The 22462-nt window shown below is 38.7% G+C and overlaps 1 protein-coding gene across 1 annotated transcript; it reads left to right on the top strand.

Moving 5' to 3' along the window:
- The first annotated feature begins 1252 nt into the window (after positions 1-1252).
- On the top strand, positions 1253-21263 carry togaram1 (TOG array regulator of axonemal microtubules 1). The gene is made up of 23 exons (XM_084742057.1): positions 1253-1539; positions 3798-4973; positions 7727-7793; positions 10577-10705; positions 10890-11153; positions 11250-11533; positions 12346-12555; positions 13722-13824; positions 13938-14102; positions 14206-14271; positions 14529-14698; positions 14797-14968; positions 15734-15970; positions 16381-16504; positions 16879-16984; positions 17181-17416; positions 17561-17719; positions 18414-18540; positions 18622-18737; positions 18831-19014; positions 19128-19347; positions 19447-19533; positions 19997-21263. The coding sequence occupies exons 2-23, from the start codon at positions 3939-3941 to the stop codon at positions 20248-20250; spliced, it is 4515 nt and encodes a 1504-aa protein (XP_084598183.1). The 5' UTR covers positions 1253-1539; positions 3798-3938; the 3' UTR covers positions 20251-21263.
- The last annotated feature ends 1199 nt before the right edge of the window (positions 21264-22462 follow it).

The following is a 22462-nucleotide window of genomic DNA, read 5'->3' as shown; positions in this document are numbered from 1 at the left end:
AGAGGCTTATATCTATCTTAATACTCATATAGCTGTATTTAGATTGTTACTGTGTGTGCGATAGTTACTGGCCATTATCAGTGTTATATAATGCACTAAATTATTACTGATGCTTTAATTTGTTTTTGTTTTGTTTTTTGTTTGTTTGTTTGTTTTTTACTGTTGTGGCCGTTCCAGGTGGAGCTAACTTTAACAAATCGGGGTTGTCCATAATACTTCCATACTTCAAGCTCATTATACGATTTGTATTTAAAACGTAATTGGCTATTAGACAGCAGCCGTTTTGACATGAAGTAGTTGGATAAACACAGGTAAAATATACTAATTTAAGTCCCTTTCCATTCAAGTCAATCAAAGTCGGGCTGGTGCTGTTGGCTTTGCTACACTAAATGGAACAGAACCTTAATTAGTATCACACCTGTGTCTATCCGCTATTTCATATCAAAATGACTGCCGAGAAAAATGTTTAATATAGGTTCAAAAATGTATTGGAATAAAAAATATAGTAGTTGCTTCTGAAAAATTATGAATGAAATATTGTGTATTAAGTTACATACATTTGAAGTAAAGTAAGTACAGTTCATCAAATGCATGCTTAAGTACTCTATACTGTCTATGTATTATATGAATAATTTTATAGTGAATGTGAACCTCATTAGTATTCCACTCATGACATTCTGTTTTGTTTTTCTATTAAGCACTGTAGACATGTGTAAGGCACATAGAATATACTCTATACAAAATTTAATTTGTGGAACTTTTATGACATACCTGAATAGCACCAGTAACAAAACAGAGATAAACCTACAATACATTTCAAGTGATTGTACAGTTCTAAACCAGACAAAAGCGCACAAATTCAACACTAACAACACAGTGAGTAATATCACTGTTATTGAAAACATGAAAATTTAAATCACACCAGCATTGTTTTTTATGGGCACATTTTAATTTTATACGTCAGGATATATGCAGGAATTTAAATCAGGCCAAAATTGTTTTATTATTATTATTATTATTATTATTATTATTATTATTATTTATAGATGGATACGTGTTTCATCAGTATGTCCACAAAAAGAACAAGCTATCATCCGCACATATGTGGAGATGATAAATACATGATTCACTGGATATGTTTTCTGTAAAATGTTTTATTTCAATGATTTGACACTGTTGATTTCATTTTTCCCTACAGTGCACGCTGCAGCAGCCCTGTGCTGATCATAACCGCCTGGAGGAGCCTGGAACTCGCGTCACCATGGAAGCGCTCAGTTTGCGACATGTATTCGCCATTTTGCTGCCTCGGTGTGTTTGTGTGTGTGTGTTGTGTGTGTGTGTGTGTGTGGGCTCCTCTCTCTGAGAATACCTCTGTAGCTCCCAAACATTCAACACTCCAGATACCAACTAAAACAACCACGGAAAATATCTGCACTGGAAGAAATGTAGCTGCCGCAGCATGACACGGACATTTGGACAACGTAACGTTAGATAGTCCCGTCGAGGAGCGACACTGAAGAGATCCCGGAGAAATGCGAGGTCTGTTTTCTTGCTGTTTTTTCTAACTTTGCTAGCCCAGTCCACTAACGCAATTAGCGGAGTAGCGAGTTAGCTTAGCACCGTTGGAACGGTGTTGCAGTTAGCTAGTTCAGGTTCTATGTATAGCGTTAGTTACGTTAGCTAACTAATGTAGGCTGCTTAACGGTAACATAGTCAGGGATTGATTGTAAGCGCATTGAAGGCATTACTTGGTATCTTATAACTGGCTCAGGCTGCATGGGATAACGTTAATGTTACAATAACGGGCAATAACGTAGCGTTAACGTACAGCAGTAAAGGTTATTTCAAGCATTGTGGTCTCTGACAGCCACAAGTGGTTGTGTCCATCAGTCTAACAAATCTAATGTAGTTCATTATGATCGATCATGATGTGTAGGAACAGTAAGACTTCAATTAGAATATGTATAGGTTACATGGCTGTGTTGTAACATGTTAATATACATTATATATGCTTTAAAGATAGTTACACATGGTACAGTGTGTCAAACTGAAGAGGTGGTTTGATGAAAATAAACTTAATTTTTGGTTTTTGGTCATGTAAAAAGGATGAACAAATCACAGTGGTAATATACAGAGTTCATGTTGTTCATATATTCTAGAGCTGTGAGGATTAATCGATTATTAATCAGTTATTAAATTAATTGACAGCTATTTTGATAATCGATTAATCGTTTGAGTAGTTCTTTATGATAAGAAGTCCAAATTCTCTGATTTCGGCTTCTCCTCCTGTGAATATTTTCTTATTTCTTTCCTCCTCTCTGATAGTAAACTACATATCTTTAGTTTGCAGAGAAAAGAAGGCATTTGAGATTGTCATCTTGGACTTTGATCAACATTTTTCACCATTATCTGATTGATCAATCAATTAATCATTTTGAGTCATCTTTTAATTTAAGAAAAATCTAAATTCTCTGATTTCATGTTCTTAAATGTGAATATTTTATTATTTCTTCCCTCCTGTCACAACATATTATGAACTAAACAACTCACTTAATCAAGAAACTAATCGCCAGATTAATCAATGATGAAAATAATCCTTAGTTGCAGCCCTAATATATTCATAATGGACCACAAACTTACTTACAAATCTCATATAGAATAGGCCTGGGCAATGTTTAAATATTATATCAGTGTCGTGATAAGAGACCACACACTTGATATTAGAGCTGCAACAATCAAATGAAGAGTCAATTAGTTGGCAACTATTAAATGAATCATTTTTTTTAATAGACTCACTGGTTTGAGTTTTTTTTTGAAGAAAAAAGTCAAACTTCTCTTCTTCTCAAATGTGTATATTTTCTGATTTCTTTACTCCTCTATGACAGAATATATTTGGGTTGTGTGCAACACAAGGCATTTGAGGACATAATCTCGAACTCTGGGAAATACTGATCAACATTTTCATAATTTTATGACATTTTTTAGACCAAACAATTAATAATTTAATTGAGAAAATAATCAACAGATTAATTGACAATAAAAATAATCTTTAGTTGCAGCTCTAGATATCCTCTTAGATTTTAGATATTGTCATGTAATGATATGGTATAAGTGTTGTCTTTTCTTAGTCTTAAAGGCTGTATCATAAAATGATGTAATTTTTTGAACAGGCCAGACTCTCTTAGCTGGTCTATTTTTTGCCTTTACCCACTTTAGTCATTATATCCACGTTACTGATGGTTATTTATTTAAATTCTGTGTTAAAGCAACAATAGTCTTGCTTGCAAAATTGTTGCAATATTGATGAGTATTCATATTGAGGTACTTGGTAAAAAATATTATCACACAGTATTAGTTTTTGTCCATATCACCTAGTCCTACTGTTAGGTAGGTAAATCTACAGAAGTACATAATATTCTACAAGATAATTATGTTTGCACTATTTGAGAATTTACAGTATGTTATATTAAAAAAACTTTATAGGCAAAATCAGTTATCGTGTATTGTGGCAAAGACTAGAAATATAGATATTATTTACAAGCTTTATTGCCCAGCCCTAATATAGAATATATAAAAATAAAAGTGTGTAAAATTATTGCAGTTTTAAACAAACCAAAGGATGCTTATTATACCCTCCTCTTCCATATTTCGGACACTGTACAGAGGTGTGACAACTAAAATATAATAAAACTCCCCAGGCTGATCCTCCTTGCATTAATTTGGCTTTAAATAAATGGGAATGTCTTCAGTAATGTGTCTGTCTACTCCTATTAATTTTCTGTGTTTTGCATTCACAGCTTGACAAACAGGAGAGTGGTTTTCCATCACCAACCACTCAGGATGAAAGCACAAAGTAAACAGGAGGAATATTATTGTCCTCACAAGATTGTGTTTGCTTCTTCTGCTTCTCAACTTTGACCACATCCATAAGAGCATTAATGATGATACCTGGATTGATCTCCCAGGAGTTACACGAGCAGCTCCTGGACCTGAAGAATTACCAAAATCGCACAAATGGCGTGGAAGAGCTCAAACACATCCTCTCAGAAGTGGACATCAAATCAGTCCCACCTGGTAGTATTGAGGAGTTCATCAATTTTCTCCCTCGACTTCTGGATGACAGTAATTTTAAAGTATTACATGGCACCTTACAAGTTTTAAACTTGCTCATTCAGAAGCTAGATATAGGTGTAGACAAATATTTCAAACAGATAGTCTTAGTAGCTCTGAAAGCCCTGGGCGACACTCGCATGGTCACCAGAAATGAATACATGAATGTGTTTCGACAGCTGATGAAAACTGTTGCACCGCAGCAAATATTGGACCTTGTCATTGGCAACTTGAAACACAAGAATTCAAGGGTTCGGGAAGATGTCCTTAACATCATTATGGCAGCTATGCTCACTCATCCTCGGAAAGATTTCAACATCCCCAAGCTTTGTTTGGAGGTTGCACCATACCTGGCGGACAGCAAAAGGAAGGTCCGCCATGCTACCCTTGAGCTGTTTGCTGTTTTTGACCATTGTCTTGACACAGGGAAGAAGCAGCCTCTGATGAAAGCTGTGGACATGGTTGAACTCAATGAGGACGCAGAGGGTCTTATGGCAGCTGTACAGGCAAGAAGAGCGAGGCATGTTCTTCCGAAGCTCTCCTCAGAGGGGTTAGTGGAGTATGGACTTGTGCTGCCCAAACCAGGACAGCGGAGCTCCCTGCAGTACAGTTCTGGAGCTGATCTGGACTGGGTGATGAACGGAGGGCGGGTCAGCAGTGCCAGGAGCCACAGAACCGAACCGGACTGCGACAGATTGCATGGCTATGGCAGCTTAGGCTCCCTCACTGATGACCTTCCAATTCAGAGGAGGATTGTCAGCGCGGGGAAAGGGAAGAACAAACTACCCTGGGAGATGTCAAGCTTCTCATCTACTGACAATGAGCAGCAATACAGTACCCCTAATGGAAAGTGCTCTGAACAGGTGGGGTTCATCATCATCACGGCTGACCAGTCATATTATTCTCACTTATCTCTTGTGGTAATTAACATTAGAAGTGCCAGAATTCCATAACTACCAGATCTGTCACAAGTGGTCATATTAAACTCTGAATTCCAAGTTTAATTATATATTTAGCAATATGCATGCCATTGTGTATAGTAATCTGTAATGACTGCATATATTCACAGCAGTATTTTTCTTTAGGATAGTAACTATCCGCGATCCGATTCAAATTTTAGATTTATTTAGAATTACTCGGACTGAGAAACAATTAAATGTATTTTATAAGATTGTAAACATGTCAGTAATAACAAATTTCTTCTAGAACCATCACAATAAATAATCATAGCCTGTGGGAAAAGACTGGAAATGAATAAAATATAAATCCTCAAAAAGTTTGAAACATTGCTATTTGTAGTAAGTAAGGGTACTTTGGCTTTTTTCTTTGGCTTTTGTATAAAAAACATTTTGAATGAAAATACAGACACTTTTAGGGAACCAACAGTATTGTATTTTTTAATTCAAGGTGTATTTTTTAATTTCAAAAAAGTTATCGCACATATAAATTTTAAAAAGGTCAAAAGACTGCTTTGGCTGTTTTGGTGTTAAGCCATCTGAGAACATTGCCGTAATGACCATATGTCTTTAGTAACTGTTTGATCCTCTGTCAAAATAAGGCAAACAGCTTAGAGGAATATTCTTCTGTTTTGTGGTAAAAACAGGTAACAGATGTAAATTCTGTCCTTGTTGTCTTTGTCATTGATTGACTATTGACTCAACAGTGTTCACCTTTCTTTTTCTAAAAATACTCCAAAGCAATTAGGACCTAATCAGCCATTTGTTGGCTCCCTGCCCTGTAAAGAGGTTTTAGGGGCACCAGAGTGTTTTTCATATTGACTTTGAAATTACAGAGAATTACAGAGAATCTCAGTAGCCCAATCAGTCAGCAAGTGCGGTCATTAAGAAGAACATTGAAAGGAGGTTATTTTTGTATGTTTGTGTTTTTCTGCCTCTTTTTCAGTCCCACTCTATTTACAGAGGAATGATAATGCTAAACCTCAGTAAGAGTTAATTTATCTTCACCAATCTGGGGTGTTGACAATTTGTCTACTTGTAGAATTTTATACTTTTTGTTGCTTGAACAAGCTGAGTCACGCCTAAAGGCACAAGTCCAAAAAGACTAAAGTAATCTTGGAGGTGGCACTTTCCTCAGAGAGAGTCCAGTGGAAAAAACACCCTAAAGATAGTTATATCTCCCATGATACAGCATAGATGGAGTGCAACAGACAAGGACAATTAGATCGAACACATCTCGCTGTGTCCTTTGAGTCAGCCTCTGCTTGTTTGTATGATTGTCATTAGTGTATCCGTCTAGACAGCTCATATATCTGATTAGAGATTGTTTTTCCCTTTTTTGCATTATTAGAAATTTGGCAGGTATCAATAGGGTGAATTGTAATGTTGAATATGTGGCTCTCCATTCATTGTAAATGGAGAGAGGAATAGATAGGTAATATCTCAGAGCACTGCAGGATCACTGACACTATTCCTGGAAGAAGTACAGCAGGTGACTCATTTCCCTGCACAGTGACACCATTGCTGCAAAGATGAGAATCCATTGTCTTGAGAAGAAGCCTTGTAACAATAAGGATTGATCTACCAATGTTTTGGGTTAAAGGGATAGTTCTGATTTTTTGAATTGGTGTTGTATGAGGTACTTCTAAATGCAGCACACACTTAAACCGATGTAAATTTTTTTAGGTGGGTCTTTTTAGGTGTCTGCTGATCCTGTCCACAGTAGTGCATGGCTTACCTCCCCACCCCGAGACTCTGCCTCTAAACAGGGGGCGTGCTGATCCATCACCATCTACTGTAATGATAGGAAACTCTTGGTACCTCTTTTAGTTTAGAACGTAAAGATGATGCATATTTTTGCTTCTGGGGGCTTTGAAAACACTTTGAAAACCTCTGCTTTAAAGAATGTAATGTGGAAAACATAATATATCATATCTTATTAGCGAACAAAGTAGAATGATTTGTTAAACATGAGCTGCTATCAGCTCTATTCTACTAATATCCATTGGTTGGGATGAGTGGCTGTGTTTCATGAGGTATTAATTTACCATATTTTGTTCTGGAAACTATTATCCAGCTCAGAGCCTCCATTTGAAAAACCTTCTGTTTACAGCAGTGTCTGTTTCCCAGCAACCCCATTACCGCACAGCACACTTACTGAAGGGGGCGTGAAACATAATTGGTAATATCACAGGGGTTATGCTTGTAAAACACAGCTTATTTACAGCACTAGTGTTGATTGCAATCACACCAAGTGCTCCTCAATGAGTGTTGATCACATTGTTGGCAGTGGGAGTAACCTCAGACACACTCTATCTCTCTCTGGGGCCTAGATGCATGCACTTAAGCAGATATCTTTCATAATTCTCTCTCTAATTGATTTATTTATCATAGCAAAGATTTCACAGGTTGCAGTTTGTCATTTAATGTTTCATGAGAACAGAAGACGTTGTGTTCATTCAGTGAAGTCTGTTTACAGTAGCAGAGGATCCACCTAAATGCTAGTGTGCCCTGTCTGAGCTGGCTAAGTATCTGCTACATCCCTTTGTTCAGGCCAGTGGATGGAATTACACTTAGACCCCTGTTTGTTTTATGTTAGTTTTTTGAACGTCATCCTCTATTGTTGCTATTAAATGACATCATTTTCTGCCTTCTAATAGGTGGCCAGTGAGGATTTCTTTCCCCTGTCGAGGAAGCTGAGTCCAGAGACCTATATACCCAGTTTCAGTAAGTGCCAACACTTCCTTCTCTCTCAACATTACTCACTCACATTTATTCCACACAAGGTGACAACTACAGTTGACTGGTTGTCACGGCCAACTTCAGCTGGACTCAAATTAGAGCGGCTTTAAATTGGATTAGCATGCTGACTCAGAGGAGTCACCGTGCCACATGTCACCAAAAGCCCTGAGAGGAGCATGGTTGAAAGTGTCACACCAGCGTCACATCACACCAGAAAAGACCTTTACACCATGCCACTCAACAACTGTTTAGATTTCCAAACTCTAGCCTGCTGGTATGTTGTGAATACAATTAATCTGAAAAGAAAATAGTTGTCAAACTGTCATAATTTTACCTTAAAATCTTCACATTGTCAAATGCACTGCATGCTCTCCATGGAGTAGCTTTTACTCTTGTACACCCAGTAATGACGTTCAGAGCATTTTACAGTGATGCGTGCTAATTGTGAAAGCATTATTCAACCATTAATGTCACTCAAGCTTACACAGGAAGAAAATGTTGTAAAAAGTATCCCCTGCTACATTAGAGAGGGAAAGCGGTAATAGAAAATTAAGCCTAACAAATGTTGTGGTGTTACTGCTGCTGTAACTGAAGCGAAGACTTTAAGGTTTATAGCTGCTTGTCAATGCCATCAAGTTAAAAGTGACCTGCCAGCAGCTGACAACCCTTCAATTTCAGCACAAAAAGAAGCCAGTGATCTGGAATGGTCATATTTTGTGAAATAGTTTTATGAGAAGAGAGGCATTGTTTACTACTTAATTATTCTTGCAAAAATGTTATATTTTAAAAAATGTAATGTGGTTTCTCACCTCACTTTATTTTATGCTGGATTTTATCTCCTTGACACAGTAGCTGTTTGATTTTAACTTCCTATGCAGGGATTAGACAAACTTCCAATGTTGCAACTGTATTTTATATAATCCGGACACATACTTGTGATAATCCTTAAAGTCGAGATAAAATGAAACATTTCTTTTTGACCCTTTTATATCACATCCTTGCCACATTGTGCAACTATTTAACAATATATGCTAAAAAAGTTGTATTGTTATATCAAAATCCATTTTCTATTGTTAATTTAAATTATGATTTGTGCTTACATCGGCTAGAACCAACCAACGTCAACCAATAATATCATGACATTCACACATCAATCAGTTTTCAAATTTTAGTGCCATGGAGCTGAGATTCTTTAATTAGTTAACCAGCAACAGCATGATACTTTTTCATGTACAGATCAAATTCATCATAACATCATGTCCTATCTGTGTATCCTGTTTTACTCTGAAAAATGTCACATTACATAAGTTATATACTGTCAAAATGTTGTTTCATCTGGATTTTAAATGAGGATTATAGCTGGAGGAGGTATGATTAGAATATTTGAATGCAGTCTCTTTTTTCCATACCCCATAAAAATCAATTGTGTTCTTTGCTAGATTTTTCTGCTCTTGTGTAACGTTATTGTGTAAATGTCCTGTTTTAATGACTGCAGCTGTGTGTGAGCCCCTCTACATTTAACAGCCTCTGTGTGCCTGAACAATCTGTTCTCACAGGAAAGATTGGACTTGAAAGTTTTTAGATTTATGGCTGCAAAGTTTGCTAGCAGTATTTACCAACCCAGTGAAGTAAACAATCTCATCATGTAATAATCTCTCCAATCTTCAATTAAGATTTTTTTTTTTTCTTACTTAAATCAGAACTTCAGCATTGTTCAGGAAGAAACCTGTCAACCAAAAGGTCAGGAACATTTGTTAGCTCTGTGGGCCTTGAAGCATTTGATCAATGCATTAGTCAGGAACAGACATTAAAGTATGTGTTGGATTATGTTTTAGACAGCCCTGGAAAGAGTAGAAAGAGTGGATACCAAAATCATTTTTCAACAATGCTTTGTTGTCTACTTTTCACCCCTTACTGTTACACTCACTATTGTCCCTTGTAGGACAACAACAGGTAAGATGTAAAATTACTCTGAGGCAAAGGGACTTAAATAGTAACTTAAATGTAAACTACAAATAGCAACATTAGTGATAGTGCTTTTAAGTGATAGTGACATTATAATCACTGGATTATAAATGAGAAAACACTGCTCTGCAACAGTCTGAACTAATGTAGATGGATTATTCCAAACTATGTCTGTGAACACTCTCAGTCATCCAGGTCATGGAATTTGTAAAAGGGCTTTCGTAGGCAACTACGGCGACTGGACTTGCTTGGGTTCTTAAAGACATCTCTCATCCAAGAGGTGAAACGTCTTCAAGAACCCAAGCAAGTCCAGTCGCCTACGAAAACCCTTTTACATATTTCAAAATAGAATTTATAATAGTATATCATACAGCTTAATTACAGCACGGAAATGAGTAGCATAACCTTGTGAAATTAAAGTTGGAGTTGATGAAGGATAAAAGATGGCGTAGTGGAATGATATTTAAGTTATATATGATGTCTTTATATGTTTATTTATATTTAACATATTAAGTTTAAGTTGATCAGATTTGAGCTTATGCCTTTGTGTGGAGTGAATGTGTGTTGCTGCAGCTTGTTTTTTTTTTTGTTAAGATTGTGGGCCTTTGTTTTTTTGACAGGGAAATTTAAGTAATATCTAATTAAAAAAGGAAATTAAAGTAAAAGCAAACATAGTTACAAAAGTTACAATGACGTTATCCCACCTGTGAACACTTTTCAAATCAGAGAGATTGTTCCTCTCACTGTATTGTGCAACCGTATTAGGTTTATAGTGTGAATCACAAAATATAATTTCCATCTAGGTTCTGTAGAGCCTCAGAAGACACAGTCATCCAGAAGGAGGGCGTCCCCTGCACGCCTCAGAAGAAGTGGAAGCCTCAACTTAGACACTGACATCTTTAATACCACCAACTTCTCTGATCCAGATGTTGGTAAGAAGTCATCAGCTCAAAATGATCTGCATATTTTTCACAAGTACTGCATCCCTCTTAAAGTTCACTTTGAAAGTTTTTATAAAAAGATTAGCAAGAAGTTTTCAACATCCAGTCCAGCCTTGAACCATGTTTCCACCTCAGTTTTTTATGTTACCTGATGTGTGAACACCCTGTCTCACAGTTGCACCCAAGGGACGCATGCTCTCAAGGAACCCCAGTGTTGAGCGCACATTTTCTCTCCCCTCAAACCCCACAACATCTGGCTCCTTCCTACTGCCCTCCTACCCACTGGCCACTCTCCCGGGAGGCATGCTTACTCCAACACTGTCCCGTCGGCATGCAGACTCATCCCTCTCTATGTCCAACACGTGGCCCAACAAGAGAGAGAACAGCCCTCACCAGCGAGACACCAGCCCCTGGAGAGACATATCAGGCACAGCAAGGGGTAATCTAGTAAAAAGAACTTGACACATCAGCTGAATGTAAAAGTGTGGCCTCTTTTTATAAGCTTTTATTTTTCTTCTTCCTTCCCCCCCTTCAGGAGACCATCTCTCCAGCAGATGCTCACCCAGACCTCTTCGTGCCTCCCTTGTGAGTTCTTCCTCCACTTCATCTTTCCGCCGCGCTCTAAGTAGCACCAGGGCATCCCTGTCTGTATCGCCAGTTATCCCGACAGCAGAGCAGCTCCAGTCCCACAATGGCCAGAGGTCCAACGCTCCAGGCAGCCCCCAGAATCAGCAACTGGAGAGGGATCTTCATCTGGAGTCTGATAGCATCAGTGCAGTGCAAGATCCTCAAGAGGATGATCCTCTGGACATGCAGGAGGTCAGCAAACTGTGTGTTTTGGAAAATATAGGACACTGCAAGCTCTAAGTTGCACCCTCAGCATCTGAGAATCCTGAAATCCTGAAATCCTGAATCCTTCCCCTCTCCTTCCCCTTGTCCTGTGCACAGGCATAAACGCGACCTGTTGCTGAGCAGCTCAAGTATTCTCACGTTGCTCAATCTGGGACACGTTTTATTTTCTATTTACAGAGTCAGGGCTGCGTAGAAATATCTGATTTTTTTTCATCGCACACGCAGAACAGGGAGCTAAAGGACCTTGAGCAGATACTCATTGAATTTGATTTTTAAAAAGTGTTATTTGATTAGAATTGCACACCCCACCTTTAATATATTAATTTGTTATTCTGTGAACTAATTAAGATTGAGAACTTTTAATAAATATTTAACATATATATAATAATATTTATTAGGGTGGACTCTGTTTGGACTCTTATTTTCAGTTGCTCATTTGGAATTTGTTATTATTAATGTTTTAAGAAAATTGAATATGTATATGATTAAATACATATTTTTATGATATTTTATATTATAAGGATGGATTACTGTTAACTTTTAAACTTGTTCATGTACATTTTTATTCATTTTAAGTAGATATGCCCTGTTTTTCATATTATCATATAAAATGTTGCATGTAAAAAGGAGTATGACTTTCTTCCAAATATAATTTTTTCAATATTTAGTTTCAGTATTAAATATTGTATTTAATAAATGCTTGTAAAGTTGGTCAACTGCCACTTATGCCCCCCTGGTTCTCGTTGCTCAATATGTGTCAATTTGTGTATTGCTCACAGATGCTGAACTCCCTGCGTTCGTTGCGCAACAGTGCTGCCAAGAAGAGGGCCAAAGTGAGCCTTAACAGTTCAGATCCAGACAGTCCCGACTCAGCTGTGAGGATGGACTCACCATTACACACCTCCCAGATGCTTACCAGCTCAGCCAGTGAGAGTGGCCTGTCCAGTCTGAGCTCGGTCGCCAACTCCAGCTTCAATGGCATCAAAAACCAGTAAAGGATCCACATTTTGCTGCTTTTTATTTTTACTGCATTCGTAGTTGCTACACCACTACACATGGTGTCTGTCTTTGAGCAGACTCATTCTTTAAATACACTAAATTAATATTGTGATAAAAGATGTGTTTACACCATAGGTTCCTCCTGTAGGCCAGATGATCTGATTGGATGTTGATGCAGCTTCAGCAAAAATTCGTTACAGTATTAAAGGGATAGCTGGATTATTTGATGAGGGGTTGTGGGAGGTGCTCGTTGATAGTCAGTGTATTACCTACAGTAGATGGCTCCCAGTGTGACAGAACAGAGAAGGACACCATCACAGAAGCTAAGTAATGTACTGCTGTGGACCGGGAGCAGCAAAAAAAAAAAAGAGTTTAACCACTCAAAAAAAGGTTCACCTAAAAAAAACAGTATCAGTTTAAGTTTATGCTATATTTAGAATATTTTCACCACTTTACCTTACTGTCAGACAGCCTTTTCTGACAAGAAACCGCCATGTAAGCCAAATGTCACTCTCTCTTCCCCATAGGTGAAATTAGTAATTACACCTCTCAGAACATGGGTGCTGCTGGTCTATTGCTGCTTCGGTATGTTGCTTTGTTTCTGTTATTGTGTGACTTCAGTGAATCCAAGCTATCCTTTTAAGACAAAGTCCCAAAGTCACTCAATAATACAAACAAACTAACAAATCGTGGCAGTGGTAAACCAGCAGTTCCTGTATTCTGCAAGGAAAAATGACTGATTTTGCCTGCGGAGTCTGGTTGGTGAGGAGTGGTTGATATTTTAGCCTGAATAACAATGCTTTCCTGTCAGAAAAGGCTGCGATTAAAATATTCTAAATGTGGTGCGCATTTTCTGACCCTGTCCACAGCAGTACATTGCACATATTTTCATGTTTTCAAAAATACATTATCGTATGAATTTATTATATTACTTTATGTTATATTAACTAGGTTATGTTTTATTTGTAGTAAGTAATTACAGTATACAGCTGAGATGCTGGTTGTTATATTTCACTTAACTGATTAAATGTTGTCACAGACCTGATGACATGTTAAAGCAGTGGTAATATGGTACACATCTGGTGTTATTTTATAATGTGTTGAACAGTGCTAAGCAGTTTTACAGCATCATTTCTCACTTGTCACATTTGTCAACAGTCCGGGAAACTCAGCCTCATCAGGAATGAAACCTCGCATTGCAAGAGTGCCTTCTGCAAAACTGAGGGCTTCTGTTTCCATGGACTTCAGCAGCCTTCAAGGTATGAAATGAATAAATTTGTTTTTTTTTTTGTTTTATTGTTTTTATTTTTGTTTTATTTTATTTTTTTTAATTTATTTTATTAATTCACTCATTGTCCTACTGATTTTGAAGGATTGTCTCAGAGGAATGAGCTGTCATCTGAGGTGGGTGTTGTTGGGCAGAGAGTCATATATACCAACGGAACAATCAAAACGGAGGAAGAGACAACAGGACCGTCCCCTCCATTGGTCAAACCATCTGTCCGGGAATCAGTCAGAGGTCTGAAGCCTGCCAAAGGTCAGTCAGCACTGAACAGAGCGGAGCATTTTCCTGGATTTATCTCGTAATAATATTTTGTGTATTAAAATAATTAAATCCAATCCTCTCCTTTGATTCCTAGGATCTCAGAGCCACAGTAGCAGGAACTCACCAGCCACAGACATGCCTGAAGGAGTCATTGGAAGAGGTCAGTCTCTTCAAATCTTCATTTTGTTGTCAAATATTATGTTCGGTTGCCAAGGTGTTTGTAGCTCACTGCTGTTGTTCAACAGATTGAATGGCAAATGCTCCCAAAACCCTGTCTGAGTTACATAGAAGCATAGCCAAAGTTTGCAGTGGACATTGTTTTCTCATAATCTTCTTGCCACACACAAACACACAGTCCAAGATCATATATTTAAGTTATGTGCATCAACTATCTAACATCCCCCTCATGCCTCTCAGGCATGTTTGGCACCGCCGTGTCCTCCAGCCGTCCAGAGGCTGCCTTGTCACTTGAGCAGGCTGATTCTGTGGCCAACCCCCCTGCTGATCCCTCAGCAGGCATCTACATGCGTGCTCTGTCTGGCAGTCAGCGAGACAGTGATGACAGCCCGCGTCCAGATGAGGTTAAGGTTAGTCACACTTTGTCCAGTGGGGAATCATAGTACATCATACAGTTTCCGGTTACCAGTGTCCCACCCTGGTGTGCTTTTTACCAATGCGTGTGCAGCAGAGGGTGAAGAACGCCAGGTTCGGCCGGGATAAGATGTGGCACGAGGGTCTGGATCAGCAAGACGGGCAGTTGAGTCAAGGGGACCACACACGAGAGAAGATACGCCACCGAGTCAGACAGATGCTGTCTGACTCACCCACAGAGGAGAATCGAGTGTTAATCATCAAAGGCAAGAAAAAGACCTTAACCAAATGTTTTCATTTTTTAAAATAAATTTTGTTTTATGTTTCTCATTTTTACTATTAAGTATAAATCAAATGTGATTAATATGTTATACTTTTTAACTATGATATGTAGAACTCTTTCATAGCAGCCATATTGATATGTAATATATGCATAGAAATATATATATACACACACACACAAAATAAAATAACAAAAGGTAATGTTAATAATACTATCTTGTTCTGACACTTATTGGTCTATCAATTTTGGTAACATTTTTATATCAAATCTGATATAGGCACTGGCAAGTTGTCCATATGGTCAATAGGGCTGCCAAATCTTCAGAAAGGTGTTGTATTCATTTCTGAGAGTATACATCATCTTTTCAGGTGGGACACAGCTATAGATTTCCAAAAAATAGTAGCTATAGGGTGATGGGAACTTCTAAGTCACTGCCATGCACTTCCTGGCAATGCACAGTTTTCTCAAATGTGCTCGCAAATTCACAGATCCAATGGGAAGGTAAATCAAGTTTTGTCATTATATCACTTAAGTTGTGCCAGAGTGTGTTTTGTACATGACCAGATGAAATACAAAAATGTGACCACCTCTATACCACATCCAAAACACATATTTGATACCTCAGGTTTATATTTATGAAATCTGTGTCTTGTAATATAGAGTTGGTGAAGACGGTTATAATGGCAAACCTTTTTGACATAGTTCTGACCAAAGCTCTGCATCAAATGTTGATTTTTCTTTGATGTAGATCTGCATTTCAACGGCAGCACACTGACCTCTACCAAAGCAGACCTTCTCTCTGACGAGTCCCCTGTCAGCCCCGCCAGTCCTGCCAGTCCGCCAGGACCCCAAAGCCCCAACAAGTGTTTCACTCCGCCCCACCAGCCAAGCCCCCCTACAGTGCCCCCTAACATCAAAAACCAGTCCCGTCTTAGGAGGGCGCCTAGCCTCAGCAGGACCCGACCATCTCTGTCCCACAGCTCAGGTTAGTGGATCTAAAAAGACTTCATCTACCCGCTGCTCCAAATGTCAAAGTCAGTAATCTGTTTTTTAAACAACTGAAAATGTCACTGTGTATCTTTATTACGTTGCCATGTATCATCTCAGTTGATCTGACACTGGTTTGCTATTTGGCAGCATTTCACAGCATTATAAATAGATGAACCAGTGCTTTAACAGGTCTGTGTTTATAAAAAATGCTGGAACATTAATTAGACTGTCAGAGCCATCAGAGCATGGGTGAATAAGATGTTTGCTTTGGATAATGTGCCACAATGCTTTGTTTTGACAACCTACTGTTAATGCACCGCCGCCCACACACACACTGCTTGATTTCAGACTGATAGAGATGTAACATGAGTCCCAATCTGTGTGTCGGTGTGCTGTGTGGTGTAGATGAGCTGTCCCCTGGTACCACTGGCCACAAGAAAAACCTCTCAGAGCCTCCAGAGCTGTGTCCGTTTTCCAAGCCTGACCTGGCACTGACGCAGAGCTTCAACCTGCTGAGCTCTGATGACTGGTGAGAAACACTTGCGTGTTACAGTATGTCAGCTGCACTGCTTCTCATCATACTGACAACTCAATATAAATAAATAAATATTATTCAGTTGGTCCTTTGCTAAGCCCCACCTCCAAACAGCAACTGTCCAATCATAGCTAAGCAAGTGTAACTAGAGCTGTCAAGGTTTCCATCTGCCTACATGTTGAAGCAGCGTGTAGGAGACTCTGAGAAGAGCGAGTCTGTCAAGTAACTTCACATTTACGCTTTCACAGGGTTCTTGTTTGAAAATGTGTCAGATGGAAACTTTAAAATGTCAGCTGAAATGTATCATTAAATTTGGTCAAGAAAGTTTACAAAAATGGCTTCCAGCTGTGTTTTTTCTTTAACTTCAGGGAGAAGAAGATTGAAGGTCTGACGTTCCTGCGCAGTCTGGCTCACTTCCACTCAGACACACTTCAGGGCAGACTTCATGATGTCTGTCTGTCTCTCATTCAAGAGGTAATATAACTTCTTGTATAACGCTCCCATATCAGTTTGACTTGTATTGATTTTGCTGATTTGAACTGATTTGCTCCTGGTGAATACATTGATTTTTGTCAGACAGATGTCTTTAATATCTACCCCTATTTGCTGCTGTTTGATGCTGGAATGGTCCTGTTCCCTGTGAGCTGTTGATAATCAGCATCTTCCTCAGGTGAAGAACCTGCGGTCGGGTGTGTCCAGAGTTGCAGTGTGTACACTGGGCGACCTGTACACCCACCTGCAGAGGGCGATGGACCAGGAGCTGGAGGGGACAGTTAAAGCCTTACTGCAGAAGGCTGGAGAGAGTAATGCCTTCATCAGGCAGGATGTGGATGCAGCACTGGACTGCATGGTGCAGCACTGCACCCCCACACGCAGCATCGGTGCTTTACTCTCTGGTGGCCTCAGGTTAGTAGAAAGTGTGTGTCTACATATACACACAGCTGTGTGCTGTTTTGAATGTTTTGTGGGTACTTTTGCACTATTCGTAACACAAAAGTAATTTTTAAAAAAAAGATTTCAATCTTTAAATCGTTTCCCTTCTTCTGACAGTCACCTCAATGCAGTGGTGAGAAAGTGCACGGCCCAGCATCTGGCTAATCTTGTGGAGAAGGTCGGGGCCGTCCGTCTGCTGTCTGGAGGTAAAGATCTCACCGACAGAATTTTACCTGCCGTCACCAAACTCTCACAAGACTCCTCACAGGAAGCCAGGTATGTAGAGACACCTCATGTTTTGTTGCTGCTTGTGATTTCAGTTTTTTAGATGTTGTAGCCATTGGGCTTCATTTATATTTATACACACAGTCTTCCAGTTTATCAGATAATCCTCATCATGGTTTATGCAAGAATTGTAGGACATTAAAGAGCAAATAAAACCAGGCTGATATTGGAAATATACAAAATACAAGATTTTACAAAAGATTTGATGTTTTCCATGGAAACGGGCATGAGTTAATTATTATGTTATCTTGAGAAAGCAAGCTTTGTTGTTTTGAGTTAACAAGACAATCTAACTGTTATTACGAGAAAACAAAAGATTGTTTCCTCTTATTACCTCGTATTTGAGATCAGGAGCGACCTGTCAGCTGTAGCTACTGATGAAATGTCAGATGAAGGAGTACCCAGTATTGATTAATGCATCACACTGTACTTCAGTAAAGCTTTAACTCGGGCAGAATTTGCATTGTGTCTTTCTGTTAGAGATAAGATTTAAGTCAGTCCTTGTTACTAATGAATCCCCCCAACGGTGCCGAGAGTCATCTTGATGGCTGAAATCTGGTGTGATCAAATGAACCAGATGCTCAAGACCAAATCCAAGTCAAGCCATGTCAAGCTAAGCCTGCACATATAAGGAAAAGAGACTTTATGGTCCAAGTTCTCACTATTACAATGGTTGAATCCACAGGTACTTTGGCCGTCGAATGTTGCTGTCCCTGTCGTCCCACCCTGACTTTGATAAGATCCTTGAGAAATATATTCCCACCAAAGACCTGCCGACTGTCAGAGACACTGTCTTCACTCTTAAGACAAAGGTACAGTGTTTGTTTCTGTACGTGTTTATAACATTGATGGTCAGATTGTCATCTTACCTGGAGATTGTTGGGGTTTTTTAGGGTCTTGGTGAGATGCCCCAAGACAGCCAGTCAGCCAGGGGCAGACGCTCCCTCCCAGGCAGCGGGACAGTCAGGGCCTCATCTCTCACCAGGGAACCGCTCAACCAGACCAACAGGTAGCAACACAGACTAATACAAGGAGAAAGTGCTTTATTCATTCTTTTCTCACAGATTTATAAACCATTTCATGTGTTTTGTGTCACCCACAGGGACTCAAACAGCCATTACAGCTGCAGATCTCAGACACAGAGCATTGCAGACAAGACCGAATACATCAAGCAGATCTCAGGTCTGCTGGGTTCAAAGGACTTTAGAGAGAGGATCAAGGGAATCGACCAGCTAGCGTCTGACTGCCAGCACAACCCCAACATGGTCATCAATAGTATATTCCCGGTTAGTACTGGATTTTTTTTTTTTTTTTCAAATCCTGTCAATATGTTCTTTGTCATGGTTCTGTTTCACACATCTGTCTCTTGCTCTTCTCCCTCCGGTTTCCCTTCTTTCAGGTGTTTGATGCCTTCAAGGCCCGGCTGCAGGAGTCCAACAGCAAGGTCAACCTGTACGCCCTTGAATCTCTACAGAAAATCATCCACTTGTTGAAGGACAACCTGTCCCAAGTGGTCAACATCCTGGTCCCAGCAATCGTGGACAATCACCTCAACTCCAAGAACAATGCCATCTACTCTGCTGCTATTGGAGCTATTAATGCACTTATCTTAAATCTTGGTATTCATTCAGAACATTCACATATTTCTGCATCAGATTCTCAGTCTAACTACAGAATTCTCTTAATTGACTTTTTGATTTTCTTTGCTTCCATGACAGATAACATTCTTCTTCTTCAGCCATTCTGCACCAAGGCTCAGTTTTTAAACGGCAAAGCAAAGGTGGATCTTATCCAAAAGGTTGCAGGTATGTTTGTTGTAATTAGAGCCAGACAGATTTATCAGTCAGACAATATTATCTGCTACTATTGGCCTATCTAAGGTATATCAGGCCGAGTTTCATAGGTATCATTTTATGTAGTTTTTGATGGGTCATTGCAATATCGACCAATATATTCATATCAGAATTTTTTACTTTCTAGTATCATTATTAGCATCACTCCCAAAAATCCAGTATCACTGGGCCCTAGTTGTAATAATTCTGTACACTGTAGTAGGTTTTATGTTGTCTGAATTTGAAAAGATAAGTTGAGGTTATTTTTGACTCAAAACAAATAAACTTTTCTAGTGACATTAACTTGATATTAATTCAGTTGTACTACAGAGAACAGGTTCAGTAAACTCAAGATATCAAGTTCAAACAACAACTCTTCAGTCAACATTATAGTGTATGTCTGACCACCTGTTGTTTCTTCTTACTGTCGCTGCAGATCTTGTGACGGAGCTCTACCCTCGCAAGCCTCAGATGGTGGAGCAGAAAGTGCTGCCCCTGCTGTGGCACCTACTGGGCACCTCCACCCACAGCGGCACCATTCATGGCCGGGGCGGCAGCGTCAGGGGTGCTACCGCCAACCTGTGCCAAGCCCTCTATGCCCAGATGGGGCCCAGCCTGACCGATTGCGCTGCCTCCCAGCCTGCCAACGTCCACAAAGGTTTAAATGAGGTCCTGAGGACCTTGTCCTAAAGGTAAAACAGAGTCCAAACACGTCGGAAGAGAAGAACACTAACACTGACCTTACTTGAAGACAGAGATGTTCTACATTTCTTATAGTGCCTGCACTTTTTTATCAATTAAGAGAAAGTCCTTAAAGATTAAGAGCTCTTATCTTATCTCAGTGAGATTTCCTCTGGTACAGAAGCATGGACAGCTGTAACATACTGACATCAGGTCTCACACACACTCAACCTGCTCTCTTTGCACTTTGAAAAGGTAGCTCATTATTATCATGATAGACTTCATGATTTTACTTTTGACCATCCCATGATTGTCATTGCTTTTTTTCATAATCTAAACATGTACTGTAGACAAATCAGACACTATCGTAGAATGTAAAATTAAAAATGCACAAAACGATGAGGAAGAAGACAGGGACCTGAAAGGTGTATATTTTTGCTGTTTCATCAAATGTGATGTGATATTTTCAGTGTCTTCTGTAGTTGTTTTGACAATTTGTGAATTGAGATTAACAAAAATAGTACAAAAAACTTTTGTACAGCTCAAATGTGTATTTGCACAGTATTAGCTTAATCTGTAATCGTATGCTGTATGATGGTACAGTTTATAATTTATCTATTGTGTAATTGTTTAACAGTCCTGTTAATGATGTGCTGAGTTGGTACCTTCTGTCTTTTTTCTTTCTTTTTTTTTTGCATGACCAAAATTTACTGGCAGGATCAAAGTTGTGTATATTTTTGTAAAGGAGATATTATACGTACACTGATGCCTACATCAAGGTTGGGTTTACACCAGTTCTCCTGGACAAGGACAGCAGGAAGTTAAAAAGGGGTTCAGCTTTACTTCAGCGGTTGCCTGAGAAACAGTGAGGGCCCAGATCTGATTGTGTCTCAGTATAGTGCCAGTCTTCAAGTAGCCTTTTAACTCATCTATTGTTATTAAATTATATTGAACTTGTTTGTGAACAAGAGCAAAGACAGATTGATATATATGAATAAAGTGTTTTATTTCTGTAAAACTAACGTCCTGGTGCCTCATTAAAATTTTTATAGCATTGGACATGGGACAGACGGGGTTTCTGTGAGTCCTTAAAAGGTCTAAAATCCAATAATATGAATTTTAGGCCTTAAATGTCTTACAGTATTGACAGATCTTAAAAATTGATCAGATTATTAATTTAACGTTACTTTTTAAGACCTGCATGAACTTCAGTCTTGCTTAATGAGTCTTGGGGAAAGACTTGTATTGATCACGCTGAAATGAGAGATTAATTAACATATTTGAAGTCTGAACATGAAATGGGTCTTAAATTGCATTCATAATGTTCTTTAAAGGTCTTAATAAGTCTTTGATTTTACTTGTTGAAACCTGCAGAAACTCTAGGTAGGAGGGGATAAAATTGACCAGAGCTGTTAATGTCTAATCTTCAGTTACATTTTACTGCTTTTCAAAATCAAAGGTAAATTAAATTTTATTAAAATAAAAAAAAAAACACATTACATGACATTTAAGTTTGCTAATTTACCTTTATTAATAGATACGGTTACTGATCACACATGAGATTCTTCACAAGTTTTCTGTCGTTTTGACTTACTCATATGCAAAACCAATGGTAACCAGTCTTCCAGTAAATTGCCCCTCTGAATATGTAAAATAACAGAAAACGAACTGTACTGCAACGATTAGTCAGTTAGCTGATAGAAAATTAATCTGCAACTATTTTAATAATCAGTTAATGTTTAAAGGTATACTGTGCAGGATTTTCCTTAAAAAAAAACAATGTTTAGACTATAAAATAATAAATATAGAAATGTGTGGTGGCGTCTGCATCTGCACAGACTCTGCTCTCTGCCTGTATGTATCTGTTCTCTCATTATTTTGCTGTTTGTTGTTTGGGACGTATTTGATGACCTGGTCATGACATTCAAAAATCAACTATCTTTCTGGTGCATTTATAAACAGCAGCTGGCAAATCCTGCATGTTCTGCCTTTAAAGTATGTTTTTTTTCTTTCTGTAGGAAAAAATCTTCTAATTCTCTTTTTTACAACATCTCACATTTTCTGTTTTCTATCATTGTTAACTGAATATCTTTGGGTTTAGGACTGTAGTTTTAGAGACTAAACAATACATCAATGAAGCGGGAAAATAATCTACAGATTAATCAACGGTGATAAGAACCCTTTGTTGCAGCCCTAATGTTAATCATCTTTGACAGGCTAA

The sequence above is a fragment of the Lutjanus erythropterus genome, chromosome 18, assembly GCF_056507025.1.
Source record: "Lutjanus erythropterus isolate fLutEry1 chromosome 18, fLutEry1.hap2, whole genome shotgun sequence".
Classification (NCBI taxonomy): domain Eukaryota; kingdom Metazoa; phylum Chordata; class Actinopteri; order Lutjaniformes; family Lutjanidae; genus Lutjanus; species Lutjanus erythropterus.
The sequence above is the reverse complement of the archived record's forward strand: the minus strand, read 5'-3'. Positions and strand labels throughout refer to the sequence as shown.

Excerpts from the sequence above, each read along its gene's own strand:
- togaram1 (XM_084742057.1), top strand. The coding sequence starts at position 3,939 with ATGATGATACCTGGATTGATCTCCCAGGAGTTACACGAGCAGCTCCTG. Across the intron at positions 10,706-10,889 it reads CTTCTCTGATCCAGATGTTG|TTGCACCCAAGGGACGCATG; the intron begins GTAAGAAGTCAT and ends CCTGTCTCACAG. Across the intron at positions 19,534-19,996 it reads TCTTATCCAAAAGGTTGCAG|ATCTTGTGACGGAGCTCTAC; the intron begins GTATGTTTGTTG and ends CTGTCGCTGCAG.